Genomic DNA, 16,358 nt, shown 5'->3' on the forward strand with positions numbered 1-16,358 from the left:
TAATGAGCTTGCTTCCCTATTTAAACGTTTTCCACAAAGTGCAACCAAGCTGCAAAACAAGAAGTTCCACTCAGAATTAACCCAGCCTATTTTCCAGGACACGCAACTATTCATTGTCCACACACGTGTAGATCCTAAAAACAAAAACTAAAAAAGACACACCCACCCGGGTGATTATCAAGTCCCTTCCCCCTCCCAATATATCCTCCATATTTGTGTTAATAGGACACCAAACGGGAGAGTTATTGGGGTGAGGAGGGAGATACTTGAATAGAGATAGCAAAATCATAAGCCTTCTTTCCCTTCAGTCCAGAGGTATTCCACACATTAAAGAAAGGCAAAAAACATTTACAGACATGGTTAAAAGGTGAGATGAAAGAGGCTTTATTAGCCAAAAAACCATCTACTCAAAAATTGGAAGAAGGATCCATCTGAAGAAAATAGGAAAAAGCATAAGCACTGTCAAGTGTAAAACATTGATAAGGTAGGCTAAGAGAATTTAAAATGAAGTTGACCACAGAGGCAAAAACTCATAATAAAAAAAACCAAAAACAAGCTTAAATATATCCAAAGCAGGAAACCTGCAAGGGAGTTGGTTGGACCATTAGTTGACCAAGGAGTTAAAGGGGCTCTTAAGGAAAAATAAGGCCATTGCAGAAAGACTAAATTAATTCTTTGCTTCTGTGTCTACTAATGAGGATGATGGGGAGATATCAGTTCCAGAGACTGTTTAAGGGTGATGATTCAGATGAACTGAACCAAATCACTTTGAACCTAGAAGATGTAGTAGGCCAGATTGACAAGCTAAGGAGTAGCAAATCACCTGGACCGGATGGTATGCACCCCAGGGTCTGAAGGAACTAAAAAATGAAATTTCAGATCTATTAGTTAAAATTTGTAACCTATCATTAAAGTCATCCAGACTGGACAATGTAACTCAGATATTTAAAAAAAAAAGAAAAAAGGTTCCAGGAGTGATCCAAGAACTATAGACCAATGAGGCAGACTTCAGCGCTGGAAAAAATTGTGGAAACTATTCTAAAGATCACAGTCACAGCACATATAGAAAGACATGTTTTAATGGAACACAATCAGCATGTATTTACCTAAGGGAGGTCTTGCTTCACAAATCTGCTTCATTTTTTATTTTTGAAGGGGTTAACAAACATGTGGATAAAGGTGAACCGGGTGATAGTGTATTTGGATTTTCAGAAGGTGCATGACAAAGTCCCTCATGAGAGGCTTCTAAGAAAACTAAAAAGTCATGGGATAGGAGGTGACGTCCTTTCGTGGATTACGAACTGGTTAAAAGATGGTAAACAGTAGGATTAAATGGTCAATTTTCCCCAATGGAAAAGGGTAAACAGTGGAGTGCCTCAGTGATCTGTACTTGGACCAGTGCCTTTCAATATATATATAAGTGATCTGGAAAGGAATATGACGAGTGAGGTAATCAAATTTGCAGATAATACAAAATTATTCAGCATAGTTAAATCACAAGCGGATTGTAATAAATAAATTGCAGGAAGACCTTGTGAGTCTGGAAGACTGGGCATCCAAATGGCAGATGAAATTTAATGTGGACAAGTGCAAGGTGATGCATATAGGGAAAATAATCCATGCTGTAGTTATATGATGTTAGGTTTCATAGTGGATAATATATTGAAATTGTCGACTCAGTGTGCGGCAGCAGTCAAAAAAGCAAACAAACAATGTTAGGAATTATTAGGAAAGGAACAGTGAATAGAACAGAAAGTATCATAATGCCTCTGCATCGCTCCCTAGTGAGACCGCACCTTAAGTACTGTGTACAGTTCTGGTTGCCACATCTAAAAAAAACAAAAAAAAAAAACCAAAATACAAAAAAACCCCCAAAAAGATATAGAACATTGGAGAATGTACAGAGAAGGGCGACCAAAATGATAAAGGGGATGGAATGGCTCTCCCCTGAGAAAGGTTAAAGAGGTTAGGGTTTTCAACTTGCAGAAGAGACAGCTGAGGGGGGAATATGATAGAGGTCTATAAAATCATGAGAAGTCTAGAACATGTAACTGTCAATCTGTTATTTACTCTTTCAGGTAATGGAAGAACTAGGGGGCACTCCACAAAGTTAGCAAGTAGCACATTTAAAACAAATCAGAGAAAATTCTCACTCAATGCACAATTAAGCTCTGGAATTTGTTGCCAGAGGATGTGGTTAGAGCAATTAGTGTAGCTGGGTTTAAAAAAAAGTTGATAAGTTCTTGAAAGAGAAGTCCATTAAGTGCTATTAATCAAGCTGACTTAGGGAATAGCCACTGCTATTACTGCTACATGGGATCTACTTCATATTTGGATACTTGTAACCTGGATTGACCACCATTGTAAACAGGATGCTGGGCTTGATGGACCCTTGGTCTGATCCAGTCTGGCAATGTCTTATGTTATATGTTCAGAGCAAGGAAAAAAATTAAAATGCAGAAGAATCCCCAATGGGGATCTGGTGGTTGTTAATTGCCATCATGAGACTTCCAGCTTGCTATCTCAACATGCCCTCTTCCTGCTTGCCCTGGGAGGCCACATGTCAGTTGAAGCAGGGACAGAACATCTCTGCAGCAGGCATACTGGGTCGCAGCAATGACAGCCCTGCAGGGCCCTTGTCTGGCACACACTAGCTTTTACAAAAGGACACTTTAGATGAGTACGCCGCCCAGTGGTTGCAGGGCTACTTGCTATTTAGGAGAACCAGGAAACAAGTTCCAAGATTTCTCTGTGTGACCTTTTGGCAAGTCATTTTACATCCTGTTCCTCTGGAATCGAGGTATCTGCCTTGATCAGTTGCATATACCAAAATTAAATTGAAAAAATAAATACCACCCCCCACCCACACACAACTTAAGGCTAGATTAAGTGTACAGGGCAGGGCAAGAAAGTTACACAAGATTTTGCCTGTATAATTTTTCTTCCTGGAGTTGCAAGAGATTAAAACACTTTGAACAAAAAAATGCAGGTTAAAAACTATGCACACGGACAGGTGTGCAGGCTTTAACCTTTTTCCCCTTACACTTTTTAAAGTACACAAAAACAATCGGCTACAGAAGGGTTAATGACAATTATGGTATATAAATTGGTGATGGCCTCTTTCCTCTTAAAGGCTATTCCTGGGGTAATTTCAGTGTGGGGCTAACCTATATGGAGCACCTTGCTGGGCAGAGTGGATGGATCACTTTGGTCTTTATCTGCCATCGTTTACTATGTTGCTATATAAAGAGACAGGCACCGGCCCTGCCAAAAATAAATCTTAGTGGCATTTGAAAGTCAGAAAGAGAAAGTGAAGAGGGAGATGGAGACAAAAGGGATACTTACTCTCCCTTCTCGTTCCATTCCAGGCAGTTTACGCACCCCGAGTGACCCTGAAAAAGCAAAAAGGAAGAACGTTACAAGGATTCCTTGTGTCCCACACGTCATATGAGGTACAGTTTTGCACTAGACACAGTCTGCTTTCTTCTCTGGGGTACAGCCAGGTTCATTAATCAACTGCTGACAAATGAAGTCTTTTCAGGTTTTCAGCAGAATTTCCATAAACGAGAAGGCAATAGGGAACCTCAGCACAGCAAGGACAAAGGGTAGCTAAGAAGCAGACTCAGGAGAGAGATGCACACAGTGCCTGCCTGCCTCAGAATGTGCACGGCAAGGCAGCAAGGAACATTCCAACCAATCACATCCTGGTCTTATTCTCTGTACAGTGTGCAGATTCTCGAGTTTACTATCCCAGAGGGCTTGGGGGGGGGGGGGGGGGGGGGGGGAGGAAACAAGCCTATTTAAAGAGAAAGTCCTGAAAAACGTAGGTACTCAGAGTAATCTTTTCTAGTCCAATTATTACTCTTATAGGACAGGTGGACAGAGCCACCTTGCTTTGCTAGAAGGGACAACTTAGGTACCTATGTGTGTGACAATGTCTGTCTCTGCAGGTATAAAAATACTGGACTAGCAGCAACGGGCATTCAAACTGACTCAAGACGTTATCCTTAATTATTGAGCTGGCACACTGAAACCAGCCCATGACAGTTATGAAAGCACCCAATTTGCTTATGAAGCTTTGATAATGTTAGCACTTTTGTTAGACAGGCCAACTTTTTTCTCTAGAATGCTGCCAGCACCAACACATGCCATTAGCAAAACGTCTGGTTAAAGGCAACTGCCTTAAATTGTCATCATACAAGGCCCAGTTCTGGGCTTCCTCCCTTCTCCTAGCAGGATCAATCCCTCTAGAATCTGACAATGGTGGAGGTTTGTGACTTCTGTGCAGCACTTACCATCTCTGCATCATCCAACCACTGGGCCAAACCAATACGATCAACATGATTTAGTGTTGTGAGTAATACTAAAATACATTGCAATCCGCTGCCCTCACCTGCAGTTCAGTCTCCAAGCCCAGTCGTCTGATGAAAGGGTCTGTGACATGATAATGCCTCTCGAACCTTAGCGCACCTCTCTCCTGCAGAACACATTTCCAATTAAACATTTTTTTTTCTCCTCATACATCCCTAAACAATGATCCATTTTAAAAGGCAGGAAAAAAAAAAAGTATCTATTCTGACATTGTATGAACTATTCACACACGTTAAGAAGGCACAGATAGTCAATCCTGACCCAATAAAGTCAGCCGACAGGAAACATAGGGAGATGAAGTGACTTTGCTAAATCAATGGCAGACAGCATGCTCAACTCATGGCCCAGGATCTCTCGAATCCTAGTCCACTGGCCACTTCACCTTTAACAGGGATCAAAGATTAACTAACCATCTCTTGACAGGAAAGGAAGACTGGTTATTACCTGCTATTTTTTGTACCTATAATACCACAGATCAGTTCAGACTCCCAACAGCAGATGGAAACAGAGGGAAAAAAAAAAAAAAGTTTCACCGATGCCACATACAACTTAGTGCGCCACCTGCAGTCTCAGTATTGACCTGTTCAAGTCAAAATGATTAAAAACAAACACACTAAGACTCCAAAAACCCCTTCAAAGAGCAGGGGAAGAGGTGAAGCCTCAAAGTCGGAAATTCCTTCCAATAGCAAATCAAGATGATCATTGAATCCCTCAACAACTCTGCTTATCCTGATATTTAATATATAATGCAGGCTCCAACAAGTGGGGCTCTAGACTGATCTGAGTTTTAGGAAAATTAGCAAGTAAGAACCAAAATTCTCCTTTCCTGTTCATACCCAGATCAGTCCAGATTCCCAGGATGATCCCAAGCTTCCCTACACAGGGCAGGACAGAGACATCCCGCTCATAGAACACTCTCCCCAAATCCCATGGAATCCAGAGCCCAGACATCCAAACACTAATGTCTGGTGAAGATGTGCAACGATTTCTACATAGAAACCTGACAGATCTCTTGTGGGGAAACCTGTTGATGCTCAGCCTAAGGATGTCGCCTAAGAGCGAGTCAGTGAGCACTCAAACCTTCTGGTATGAGGCAGCTCTTAAATGTAAGCAGAGGCAATAGCTTCCTTTAGCCAATGGGTACTTTTAGCTTTAGCTACCTTACACCATTCCAAAGCACAAAGAGGTGATCTGACAAAAGGAAGCTATTAGTAACCTTGAGGTACCTCAAAAATGCCTGCCGTACATCCAGCACCCAAAATTCCTTCGTGCGAGATGCAGATGAATCAAAATCCGGAAAGGCTAGAAGCTCCATCGTTTGTTAACATGGAATGCAGAAACAACCTTTGGAAGAAAGAAGGGTACTGTGCGCAATACCACCCCGAAGTCCAAAAACTGTTGAAAAGGATCTCTACACGACACCACCTGAAGCTTGGAAATCCTTCTGGCCGAACAGACTGCCACCAGAAAAACCAGCTTCAGGGTTAAATCCTATATAGTCGCTCTGTTCAGTGGTTCAAATGGAGCTTCACACATGCCTCTCAGAACCAATTAAAAATCCAAGACTGGCATATCCAGAGGATGCAAATGTTTCACCCCTTGAAGAAAAAGCAAATTGCATCCGGGTGTGTTGCCAAGGGCATACCCTGCACTTTACCCAGAAGACACCTCAATGCTTCCACCGGCACTCGAAAGGAGTTAAAGGCTAGTCCTTTTGCTAATCCCTTCTGTAGAAAAGCTAAAATATGTGAAACTGAAGCATGAGTCTGCTACTCCCCCTGACTGGCCCTTCCATCTCAGATGATTCCTCTCAAAGGCCAAGCCATGAGACAGAAATGAACCAAAGTGAGTTGCCTGATCTGAAAATATCGAACCCTGGTGAAGAAGCCTCGACAGGTGACCAAATCTTAAAGGTCCATCCATCACCATATTGACCAGATCCATGAACCAAGGTCAACATGGCCACTCTGAGGCCACTAAAATTCCCTGTTCTGGATGCTGTTCTATTTGTCAAAGTACCTTGCCTACTAGCGGCCATGGAGGAAACACAAAGCAGAAGTCCCAGAGGCCACAGCATCGATGCCTTCTGCTTCGTGCCACCTTGGCATTTTGCTGTGATGCTATTAAATCCATGTGGGGCACTCCCCATCAGATTGAAGAGAAACTCATTGCCTCCTCAGATAGCTCCCATTCTCCAGGGGTCTAGCCGCCTTACACTGAGAAAATTTACCTGGATGTTGTCTAACCCTGCAATGTGAGATTCCCCCAGGAATGACAGATACTGTTATGCCCAATAGACAAACTCCTGAGTCTCCGTCCAACTCAATTCCTCCCTGCCTATTGATGTAAGCCACCACTGTGACATTGTCTGACAGAACCTGCACTGGCTGACCACGTAACCGTGGCAGAAAGGCAAGCAACATGAAATGTATCACCAACATCTCTAATCAACTGAGACTCCGATGCCTCAGTTGTCGACCACTGGCTTTGTGCTGACTGACCTTGGCACATCACTCCCCAACCAGTGAGGCTGGCATTGGCGGTTACTATCACCCAATTCTATCTCCACTCCAACTTAGATTGGCCCGACCAAGCCACCATGAAAGACTGGACCTGGCATTTCCCCCCCCCCCCCGAGTGGAAATGGAAGACAAAACTCCTCTAATAACAGATGCCAACGGGAGAGAAGAGACTTCTGAATAGGTCACATGAGTCAACACACAAGGAACCAATTTTAAATATTGACCCCAAAAAGCCCAGCAATTGTAAGTAGTCCCAAAAACTTTCGGCACTGAAAGTCCCAAAAGGTAACAAACCTGAGACTGAAGCTTCAGCATCCAGTCCTTCATGAGAAACACCTTCCCTCTTGAGCTCCCAGGTATTGAGACAGTGTGAGATGGCTCTTTGCCAAATTCACTATCCAGCTCAGAGACCTCAAACTCTCGAAGACCTGCTGTGCTGACTGCTAAAGACTTGCAACTTTGCTCAAATGAGCAAGTTCTCTAGATATGGGTGCATGAGTACTACTTTCCTTCTGAGTGCTGCTGCTACCACCACCACCTTGGTGAAAAACTGAGGAGTGGTTGGCAACCCAAGCGGGAGCGCAGGACCTTAGAAATGCTAGTCCTTGATGGGAAAATGTAGATATGCTTCTGTGAGATCCACAGAAGCCATGAGCTCTCATTTATGGACAGCTGCAGACACCAAGTATAGTGATCTCCATCAGACATGGGGTACTCTCAGAACCAAATGCAACTTCTTCAGATCCAGAATGGGCCAATAGGCAAATTCCTTCTTAGGAACCATGAAACAGATGGAAGACTGTCCTCTATCCAGGTCCTCCAGAGGTACTGGGACAATCACCTCCAGGTGTTTTAGATCTAGTGTGGAGAAAACTACTTCGATATGTTGTGGGAGGCACACGAGGAGCTCATGTAGACTTTGCTGACTGGACGAACAAATTCAAAGGTTTAGCCATCTTTTGGGATTGAGAGGGCCCACTGGTCCATCATTATCATAGTTAACTCCTTGTACAAGGGGGCCACCGTTCCCCTGTGACCACTGGGGAAGATTGGACCAACCAAGCTGCCTTGCACTCTTACTCCCTCTGGCACCAGTATTGAAGCTGCCACAGATGGGTGTATGTGATTCTGGAAAGAACAGAAGACAGATGCCTGCTTCTGAAAGACCTCTATCTAGCTGATACTCCCAATAGGAACTCTTCTTGTTCCTCTTAGGCAAGGGATCCACTCAAGTGCTTCATCAGCTGTTCCAAGACTTTGCCACACAAAAGGCATGCATTTGAAGGAAAAACTGCCAAGCTAAAGACTTGAACCATAAAATGATTTCTGGCTGGTCCAGGTTGGAAGAGCACAGAAAGTCATAGAAGCATCCACGAGGAGATAGAGAGAGAGATATATGGCATACATCTGCAAAAGATGTATCCCATCATCCCCTACAACCACAGCAGCTGCCTCTAGCCACCAGCCTATTGTACCTGAGGCTGCTAAAACCCCAGCACATTAGGAAGCACCAGGCCACTACTCCAAAGCCCCTCTGGAAAAGGGTCCCAAACTTTGCCTTGGGTATCCTTGAGAGCCATGCGCTCTTCAAATTGAACTAGACACCAAGGGCTCGCCAAGTAACCCTTTGAAGAAGGCTGAGACACCATCACTTTCCACACAAGGCCTATGGGATGGTAAACTTAGACCACAAGCTCCTCCAAAATAGGGCTTTCCCTATCCTTTACTGGCCCCAACCCCCTTGCCATACACCCCAGTGTGCTAGGGACTGTTCTAAGGCAATTTGCTCCTCCTGAACAGATTAACCAATCTGGCATCAGCCCTGTCAGGTGCAAGGGGTTGCACCCTCCTCCCGAAGGGTCGCAACCCCCATCACCAACCTCAGCAAAAAAATCTCAAGAGTGCTCTGCAGGAAAAGCTGTCCCGAGCCAAAATCCAATGCAAAAAAAGAGACAGGCTATGACTTTTTATTCTGGGAAGAAGGCAACACAAGAGGAGAACCAGAAACTGCCCTTCAGGAGTTACCACCCCTAGAAGGGGCCCCCTTGGGATCAGTATTCTAACACAGGAAATCACTTGAGCCTAAACAGACCAATTCCTGAGCACCGTTAAGAGTGCTTAGCTGTAGGAGAACCCCTGCACCGTGGGAATAAAAACTTAAATGGCGCCGTTCTCGCACTGCAGGGAAAGCCCAGCACTGCACAGAGCTCACCTCCTCATACCTGCAGCAGCACTTACAGTCCCTGAACAGTTTCAAATCGACGCAGACACGAACCCCATGAAGCGTTAAGACGTGCTTTGCCATTTCCTCTTGCCTCGCTGCATTTCCTGCACTCAGCGGGAGCCGCCATGAGTCCCCAGACTGGCAACCACTGCATCTCCACCCATTTCGTTGTGCTTCCTATGCTCTGTGGGAGCCGCAGTGACGAGCTGTGAAACAGGCCATTACCGCCAGGAACCGTTGCAGGTCTCCCTTATTTGAATTGCGGCGAACTGTTTCCGACCTAAAAACTGGCACCGCATGGCTAACGCCACTTACCAAGCAGCTGCTGTCACTCCCCCCCACCCCCCCACATCCAGGCTGCTGATCTCCATCAGTCCCCACAACACACTCTTCCTAGGGCTTCCCTACTCCACGATAAAACCACTACAAATGTTACAAAATGTGGTTGCTAGGATCATTTCTAATACTCGTAAATCCGATCACATCACCCCTATCCTCAGAGACCTACACTGGCTCCCCATCCCAAATTCACTACAAAACCTTGACCATTGTACACAAATCCATCCATGCTCACAACTCCAAATGGCTAGACATTCCCTTTAACACCCACCACTCCTCCCAGCCCACCAGAACCGCCTACCAAGGCACCCTCATTGTACCCCCACTCGTGACCGAGCCATCTCAATTGCAGGCCCTTCACTCTGGAACTCCCTGCCTTCAAACCTACGACTAGAAACCTGCACCTTCAAATTCAAAGAGAAGTTAAAAACATGGTTATTCAAACGAGCTTACCCGGACTAACCCCCACCCCACACCCCTGTAAAGGTCTAACATTCTAGCCAGCTGTCATCCCTGCTCCTCCCCATAATGATTGCACTTTTTATCCCCGTCATAAGCAATCCTAATTGCTCTCTCCATCCCCCACATAAACTACCCCTTCCCCTCCTTTTATTAAGGACCCCCTTGCTCCCTTTTGTTTAGGACTCATTTAGACACTTGTTGCCTAAATTAAGTTACTTTTCCACTCTGCACTTGCATGACTCCCCCCTCCCAGTTGTAACTCCCTGTTAACATGTAATTTCTACCTGCTGTTCAAATGTAAAATCGGTATGATGTCCCCACTAATACCAGTATATAAAAGTCTTTAAATAAAGAAGCTTACTGATCCAGCTAAGAGCAGCCCTACCAGGGCTGAAGTGCTGACTGCTCTGCTCCAGACCCTCAGAATCCTTTTTATTTATTTATTTTTTTAAATTTCATCAACAAATAGGGTGAGAAGCAAGGAAAGTTCACTTCCTGATCTGGAAGATCGAGGAATAGGCTGGCAGCAGCCCAGGAGAGGAGAGTCAGAGGAATGAGGGAGCCAACACCAGTGGCTTTCAATCCTCCTCAGGAAAGGACTAAAGCACCCAAGGATTACAGACTCCCCTGCTTGTCCTCACTCAAGGATCTGCCCACTCCTGGGAGTAAGTTATCCAGCAAACCAGTCAACTGCAGGTTTTACACCTCTACCCTTTGCAAGAGACTCAGAAACAGAGAGACTGCAGGTGGCACACTAGGTTGTATGCAGCATCAGTGAAACTTTTCTGTCTCCATCTGCTGGCAGGGAGACAAAACACAGGAGTCTGGACTGATGTGGGTATGAAGAGGAAGGCTCCTTACCTTGATCTGCCTATGGATGAGGTCTCGTGCAATGTTTACTTTTGCCATCTTTAATGAGGGTGTAGAAGGGAGGGCATAGAAGGACTCGGTGCACATCCAAACATTCCAACGCAGCAATGCTCCACCACAAAGACATTTAAATTACCTAAACCAAGCAGGGAAGAAAAAAAAACCCACTAAAAACCTCACAATTGTTTCTACATATAGCTTTAATTAAATACTGTCTCCAACTAATGGCTATGCTTAGCTCTCCTCCCATCAAACACTGATGAGACTTGGACAAGGCTTGTATAAGAGATTCCAAAATGGGGCTGGAAAGCAGTGACTCACAGCTGCATTAGAAAGGAGTGAGCACTGACGTTTTCAGGGGCACCTACAATGACAAAGAGAGGGGGAGGACAGAGAACAGGAGCAGATTCAGCATTGGCATTCAATGGTGGAAAAGACTGGAGGGCAGACTTTAGTTTAAAATGAAAAAAAAAACAAAAAAAAACACCCCCCAAAACCTAAATAATGCCATCCTACACTGAACCAATAAGAAACGGAGTAAAAACTGGGTGGGGAGACTGTCCAATGGGTTTCTTTTTTTGAAATTTGCAATTTACTGTGATATTTAGTTCAAGAAATATAACAAGTGTCACAATATACGATTGACCAATTGTACATAGCATATGTAACACTTAAACAAACTAAACCAAAAAAATAATAGTTTAGTGGACACATTGAGAATATTCTTCTACCTACATCCTTGATGAATTTACCCCAAGTTCTATACCCTAAATTCAACGCACACGGTACATAGTGTGGGAAGATTCCACCAGGATCCATCCCCCCCATACAATTTCTTAATGTAAAAATGTTTTTGCCACTGAATATAAGGATGCCATAACCTTTCAAATTTGACTGACCATTTATGTCAGATTGCTGTGAGATGGTTTAAGAAATAAACTTTAGGTCGCCTCTGGACCACTTTTTGTGTTGATGGTAACTGAATTTCTTTCCAAGCGAAAGCCATTTCTCCTCTAGCAACTATAAGTATTTGCTGTGCAAAAATGCAACGTCTGATCCATATCCTGAGGGTGTACATTCAGAAGAAAAAAAAAAAAAAAAAGGCAGGGTCCTTTGATATCTGTACTCCCAGTATTTTTGTAATTAATTCCACCACCATATCCCAAAATAGGATTACCTTTGGGCACTCCCACCACAAGTGGTAAGAGGACACTTCTATACCACATCTTCACCAACAAAATTTGCTAATCTCACTGGTGGAAGGTCCCATCTGTATAGCATTTTGTATCCCTGCTGATATGGAGCTCTTGGCTATATGCAGATAGTTATCCCATATCTTTTCTCCTATTCATGTCACTTTCCCATTTCACCATGTGTGGAGGAGATTGTCCTTATTTAACAGGACGTAAAGCTGGGAAATTCCCTTGGTGATGTATTGGGTCTTCTCACAGTAACCCTCAAATAATGATTTCCCTTTATATAAATCAATCTTCACCTCTTCTGGAAAAGATCTGGCTTATCTGTAAATAAAGCTAAAACTCAGAAGAGTTGAATTGAAAAGCATAAGAACATGCCATACCGGGTCCGACCAAGGGTCCATCAAGCCCAGCATCCTGTTTCTAACAGTGGCCAATCGAGGCAATAACAACTTGTCAAGTACTCAAAAACTAAAGTCTATTCCATGTTACTGTTGCTAGTAATAGCAGTGGCTATTTGAAGTCAACTTAATTAATAGCAGGTAATGGACTTCTCCAAGAACTTATCCAATCCTTTTTTAAACCCAGCTACACTAACCACATCCCCTGGCAACAAATTCCAGAGTTTAATTGTGCGTTGAGTGAAAAAGAACTTTCTTCAATTAGTTTTAAATGTGCAACTTGCTAACTTCATGGAGTGTCCCCTAGTCTATTATCTGAAAGAGTAAATAACAGATTCACATTTACCCATTCTAGACCTCTCATGATTTTAAACACCTCTATCATATCCTCCCCTCAGCCGTCTCTTCTCCAAGCTGAAAAGTCCTAACCTCTTTAGTCTTTCCTCATAGGGGAGCTGTTCCATTCCCCTTACCATTTTGGTCGCCCTTTTCTGTACCTTCTCCATCGCAATTATATCTTTTTTGAGATGCGGTGACCAGAATTGTACACAGTACTCAAGGTGCGGTCTCACCATGGAGCAATACAGAGGCATTATGACATTTTCCGTTTTATTCACCATTCCCTTTCTAATAAACCCCCAACAATCTGTTTGCATTTTTTTTTTGACTGCCACAGCACACTGAACCGATGATTTCAATGTGTTATAATATCCACTATGACACCCAGATCTCTTTCTTGGGTCGTAGCTCCTAATATGGAACCTAACATCGTGTAACTACAGCATGGATTTTTTTTCCCTATATGCATCACCTTGCACTTATCCACATTAAATTTCATCTGCCATTTCGATGCCCAATTTTCCAGTCTCACAAGGTCTTCCTGCAATTTATCACAATCTGCTTGTGATTTAACTACTCTGGACAATTTTGTATCTGCAAATTTGATTACCTCACTAGTCATATTTCTTTCCAGATCATTAATAAATATATTGAAAAGTACAGGTCCCAATACCTAACCCTGAGGCACTCTACTGCCCACTCCCTTCCACTGAGAAAATTGTCCTGTCTTTTAGCCAGTTTGTAATCCACGAAAGGACATCACCACCTATCCCATGACTTTTTACTTTTCCTAGAAGCCTCTCATGAGGAACTTTGGATTTTCAGAAGGCGTTTGATAAACACACTACATCTACCGGTTTACCTTTATCCACATGTTTATTAACTCCTTCAAAAAAGTGAAGCAGATTTGTGAGGCAAGACTTGCCTTGGGTAAAGCCATGCTGACTTTGTTCCATTAAACCATGTCTTTCTATATGTTCTGTGATTTTAATATTTAAAACACTTTCCACTATTTTTCCTGGCACTGAAGTCAGGCTAACTGGTCTGTAGTTTCCTGGATTGCCCCTGGAGCCCTTTCTAAATATTGGGGTTACATTAGCCACCCTCCAGTCTTCAGGTCCAATGGATGATTTCAATGATGCTACAAATTTTTACTAATAGGTCTGAAATTTTATTTTTGAGTTCCTTCAGAACTCTGGGGTATATACCATCCAGTCCAGGTGATTTATTACTCTTCAGTTTGTCAATCAGGCCTACCACATCTTCTAGGTTCACTGTGATTTGGTTCAGTTCATTCGAATCATTACCCATGAAACCCATTCTGGAGAATGTTCTCTCTCAAACATCCTCTTCAGTAAACACCGAAGCAAAGAAATCATTTAATCTTTCCACGATGGCCTTATCTTTAACCCCCTTTAACCCTTCGATCAACTAATGGTCCAACTGACTCCCTCACAGGCTTTCTGCTTCAGATATATTTAAAAAAAAAAGGTTTTACTGTGAGGTTTTGCCTCTACAGCCAACTTCTTTTCAAATTCTCTCTTAGCCTGTCATATCAATGTCTTACATTTAACTTGCCAACGCAATCCTTTATCGTATTTTCTTCTGTTGGATCCTTCTTCCAATTTTTGAATGAAGATCTTTTGGCTAAAATAGCTTCTTTCCCCTCCCCTTTTAACAATGCCAGTAATCGTTTTGACTTTCTTCCACCTTTCTTAATTTGTGGAATACATCTGGACTGTGCTTCTAGGATGGGTTTTTTGTTTTTTTCTTTAAACAATGACCACACCTCTTGCACACTTTTTACCTTTGTAGCTGCTCCTTTCAGTTTTTTTTCTATTTCTCATTTTATCAAAGTTTCCCTTTTGAAAGTTTAGCACGAGAGCCATGGATTTGCTTGCTGTCCCCCTTCCAGTCATTAAATCAAATTTGATCATATTATGATCACTATTTCCAAGCGGCCCCACCACCTTTACCTCTCACCAAATCCTGTGCTCCATTGAGAATTAGATCCAAAATTGCCCCTTCTCATCTGTTCCTGAACCAATTGCTCCACAAAACTCATTTATTCCATCCAGGAACTGTCTCTCTCTAGTGTGTCCTGATGATAACATTTACCCAGTCAACATTGGGGTAATTGAAATCTCCCATTATTACCGCACTACCAATTTGGTTAGCTTCTCTAATTTCTCTTAGCATTTCACTGTCCATCTCACCATCTTGACCAGGTGGACGGACCTCCATTTCTGCAAAGGGCTTTAAATGTACACCATCCCAGACATGTTCCAATCTCCAACATCCCTTACCCATCCATTTGCTGCCTATTACTTTAGAACAGCCTGGTATGAACTCAAGAGTTGAAACATATAGGTGTGCTATAAAAACACTGGTCAGTTCCCCATCAATTTGACCTTCCATTTATCCCAGATTTTCAATTTTAATGTGATAATTGGGGATAGCATTCTGGGCAGATGCCTACCTGAGGAAGGAAGCCAAACAATTCCAGAAAGAGGTACCCCCTGCAACATTGCTTGTTCTAGTGAGACCCATCTCTTCCTCCCATCTCCCAAATGCCAATCCATCACTGCTTTAAGCTGCACACTCACAGTATCCCAATAACCAGGGACCACCCATCCCCCCCTCTTGCTTTTGGTAGATACATAACCCTTCTACTCACTTGTGGGGGCCTTCAACTCCAAATAAAATAGAATAGTTTCCGCTGCCATAGATTGATCTATCTTCTGGAACAGAAATTGGGAGTGTTTGAAATAAGTAGTTTAACCTTGGAAGGATATTCATTTTTACTATTGAGATTCTCCCCATCCAAGATTAAGGTGCTCTATCCTATTTCTGTAAATCACAAAGGATCTTGTCCCAGACCCCATTATAATTAGTATTGAAGAGATTAACTATTCTGGCTCCAATTTTCACCCCTAAGTATTTAGCTTCTGCTGCTACAATTTTAAAGGGGAAGGACTGCTTAAGAATTACAACCTGTTCAGGAGGGAATGTAAATGTTCAAAAATTCAGATTTCTCTGCATTCAGTTGGTAACCCGAAATTTTGCCAAATCTAATTAGCTCTTACATTAAAAAGGGCAAGGAGTCCTTTGGTTGGGCTACCATAAACAGATCTGCAAACATGGAGAGCTTGTACTCTGAGTCACCTACCACCAGGCCCCGGATTTCCTTAATGGAGCAGATTTAATCGCAAGCAGTTCTAAATATAGAGCGAATAGTGGTGACAGAGGGCATTCCTGTCTTGTACCTCTTCCTATTGAGAAGGCTTCCAAGTAGCCACCATTCACCTTAATACAAGCGCTAGCGTTTAGATACAGCTTCGTAATCCAAATTGAGAAATTCCCTCCTAGGCCAAACCTCTTGAGCACAGCAGAGAGATAGTCCCAATGAACAAAATCAAATGCTTTTTCAGCATCAACTGTGAGGAGACCCATAGGGATTCCATATTCTTCAGCCCACCAAATTAGGTTTACCACCTTCCGTACATTGTCCTCTGCTAGTCTGCATGGGATGAAGCCAGTTTGATCTAAGTGAATCAGATGGCCTATATTTCCTAGCCGCTTGGCTAAAATTTTTGCCAGGATCTTGGAGGTGTAGATTCAATAGTGAGATGGG

The 16,358-nt window shown here is 43.1% G+C and overlaps 1 protein-coding gene across 2 annotated transcripts in view; it reads right to left on the reverse strand.

Moving 5' to 3' along the window:
• The window catches only part of WDTC1 (WD and tetratricopeptide repeats 1), a 71,489-nt gene that overhangs the window by 45,268 nt on the left and 9,863 nt on the right, over positions 1-16,358 (reverse strand). For both annotated transcript variants that reach the window (XM_029570923.1, XM_029570922.1), the window contains exons 2-4: positions 10,780-10,924; positions 4,394-4,477; positions 3,346-3,392 (exon numbers count right to left, since the gene is read on the reverse strand). In XM_029570923.1, coding sequence (XP_029426783.1) covers positions 3,346-3,392; positions 4,394-4,477; positions 10,780-10,875 — 227 coding nt within the window. In that variant the 5' untranslated portion in view covers positions 10,876-10,924. The remainder of the gene's footprint in view (positions 1-3,345; positions 3,393-4,393; positions 4,478-10,779; positions 10,925-16,358) is intronic.

The sequence above is a fragment of the Rhinatrema bivittatum genome, chromosome 11 (genome assembly GCF_901001135.1).
Source record: "Rhinatrema bivittatum chromosome 11, aRhiBiv1.1, whole genome shotgun sequence".
NCBI lineage: Eukaryota > Metazoa > Chordata > Amphibia > Gymnophiona > Rhinatrematidae > Rhinatrema > Rhinatrema bivittatum.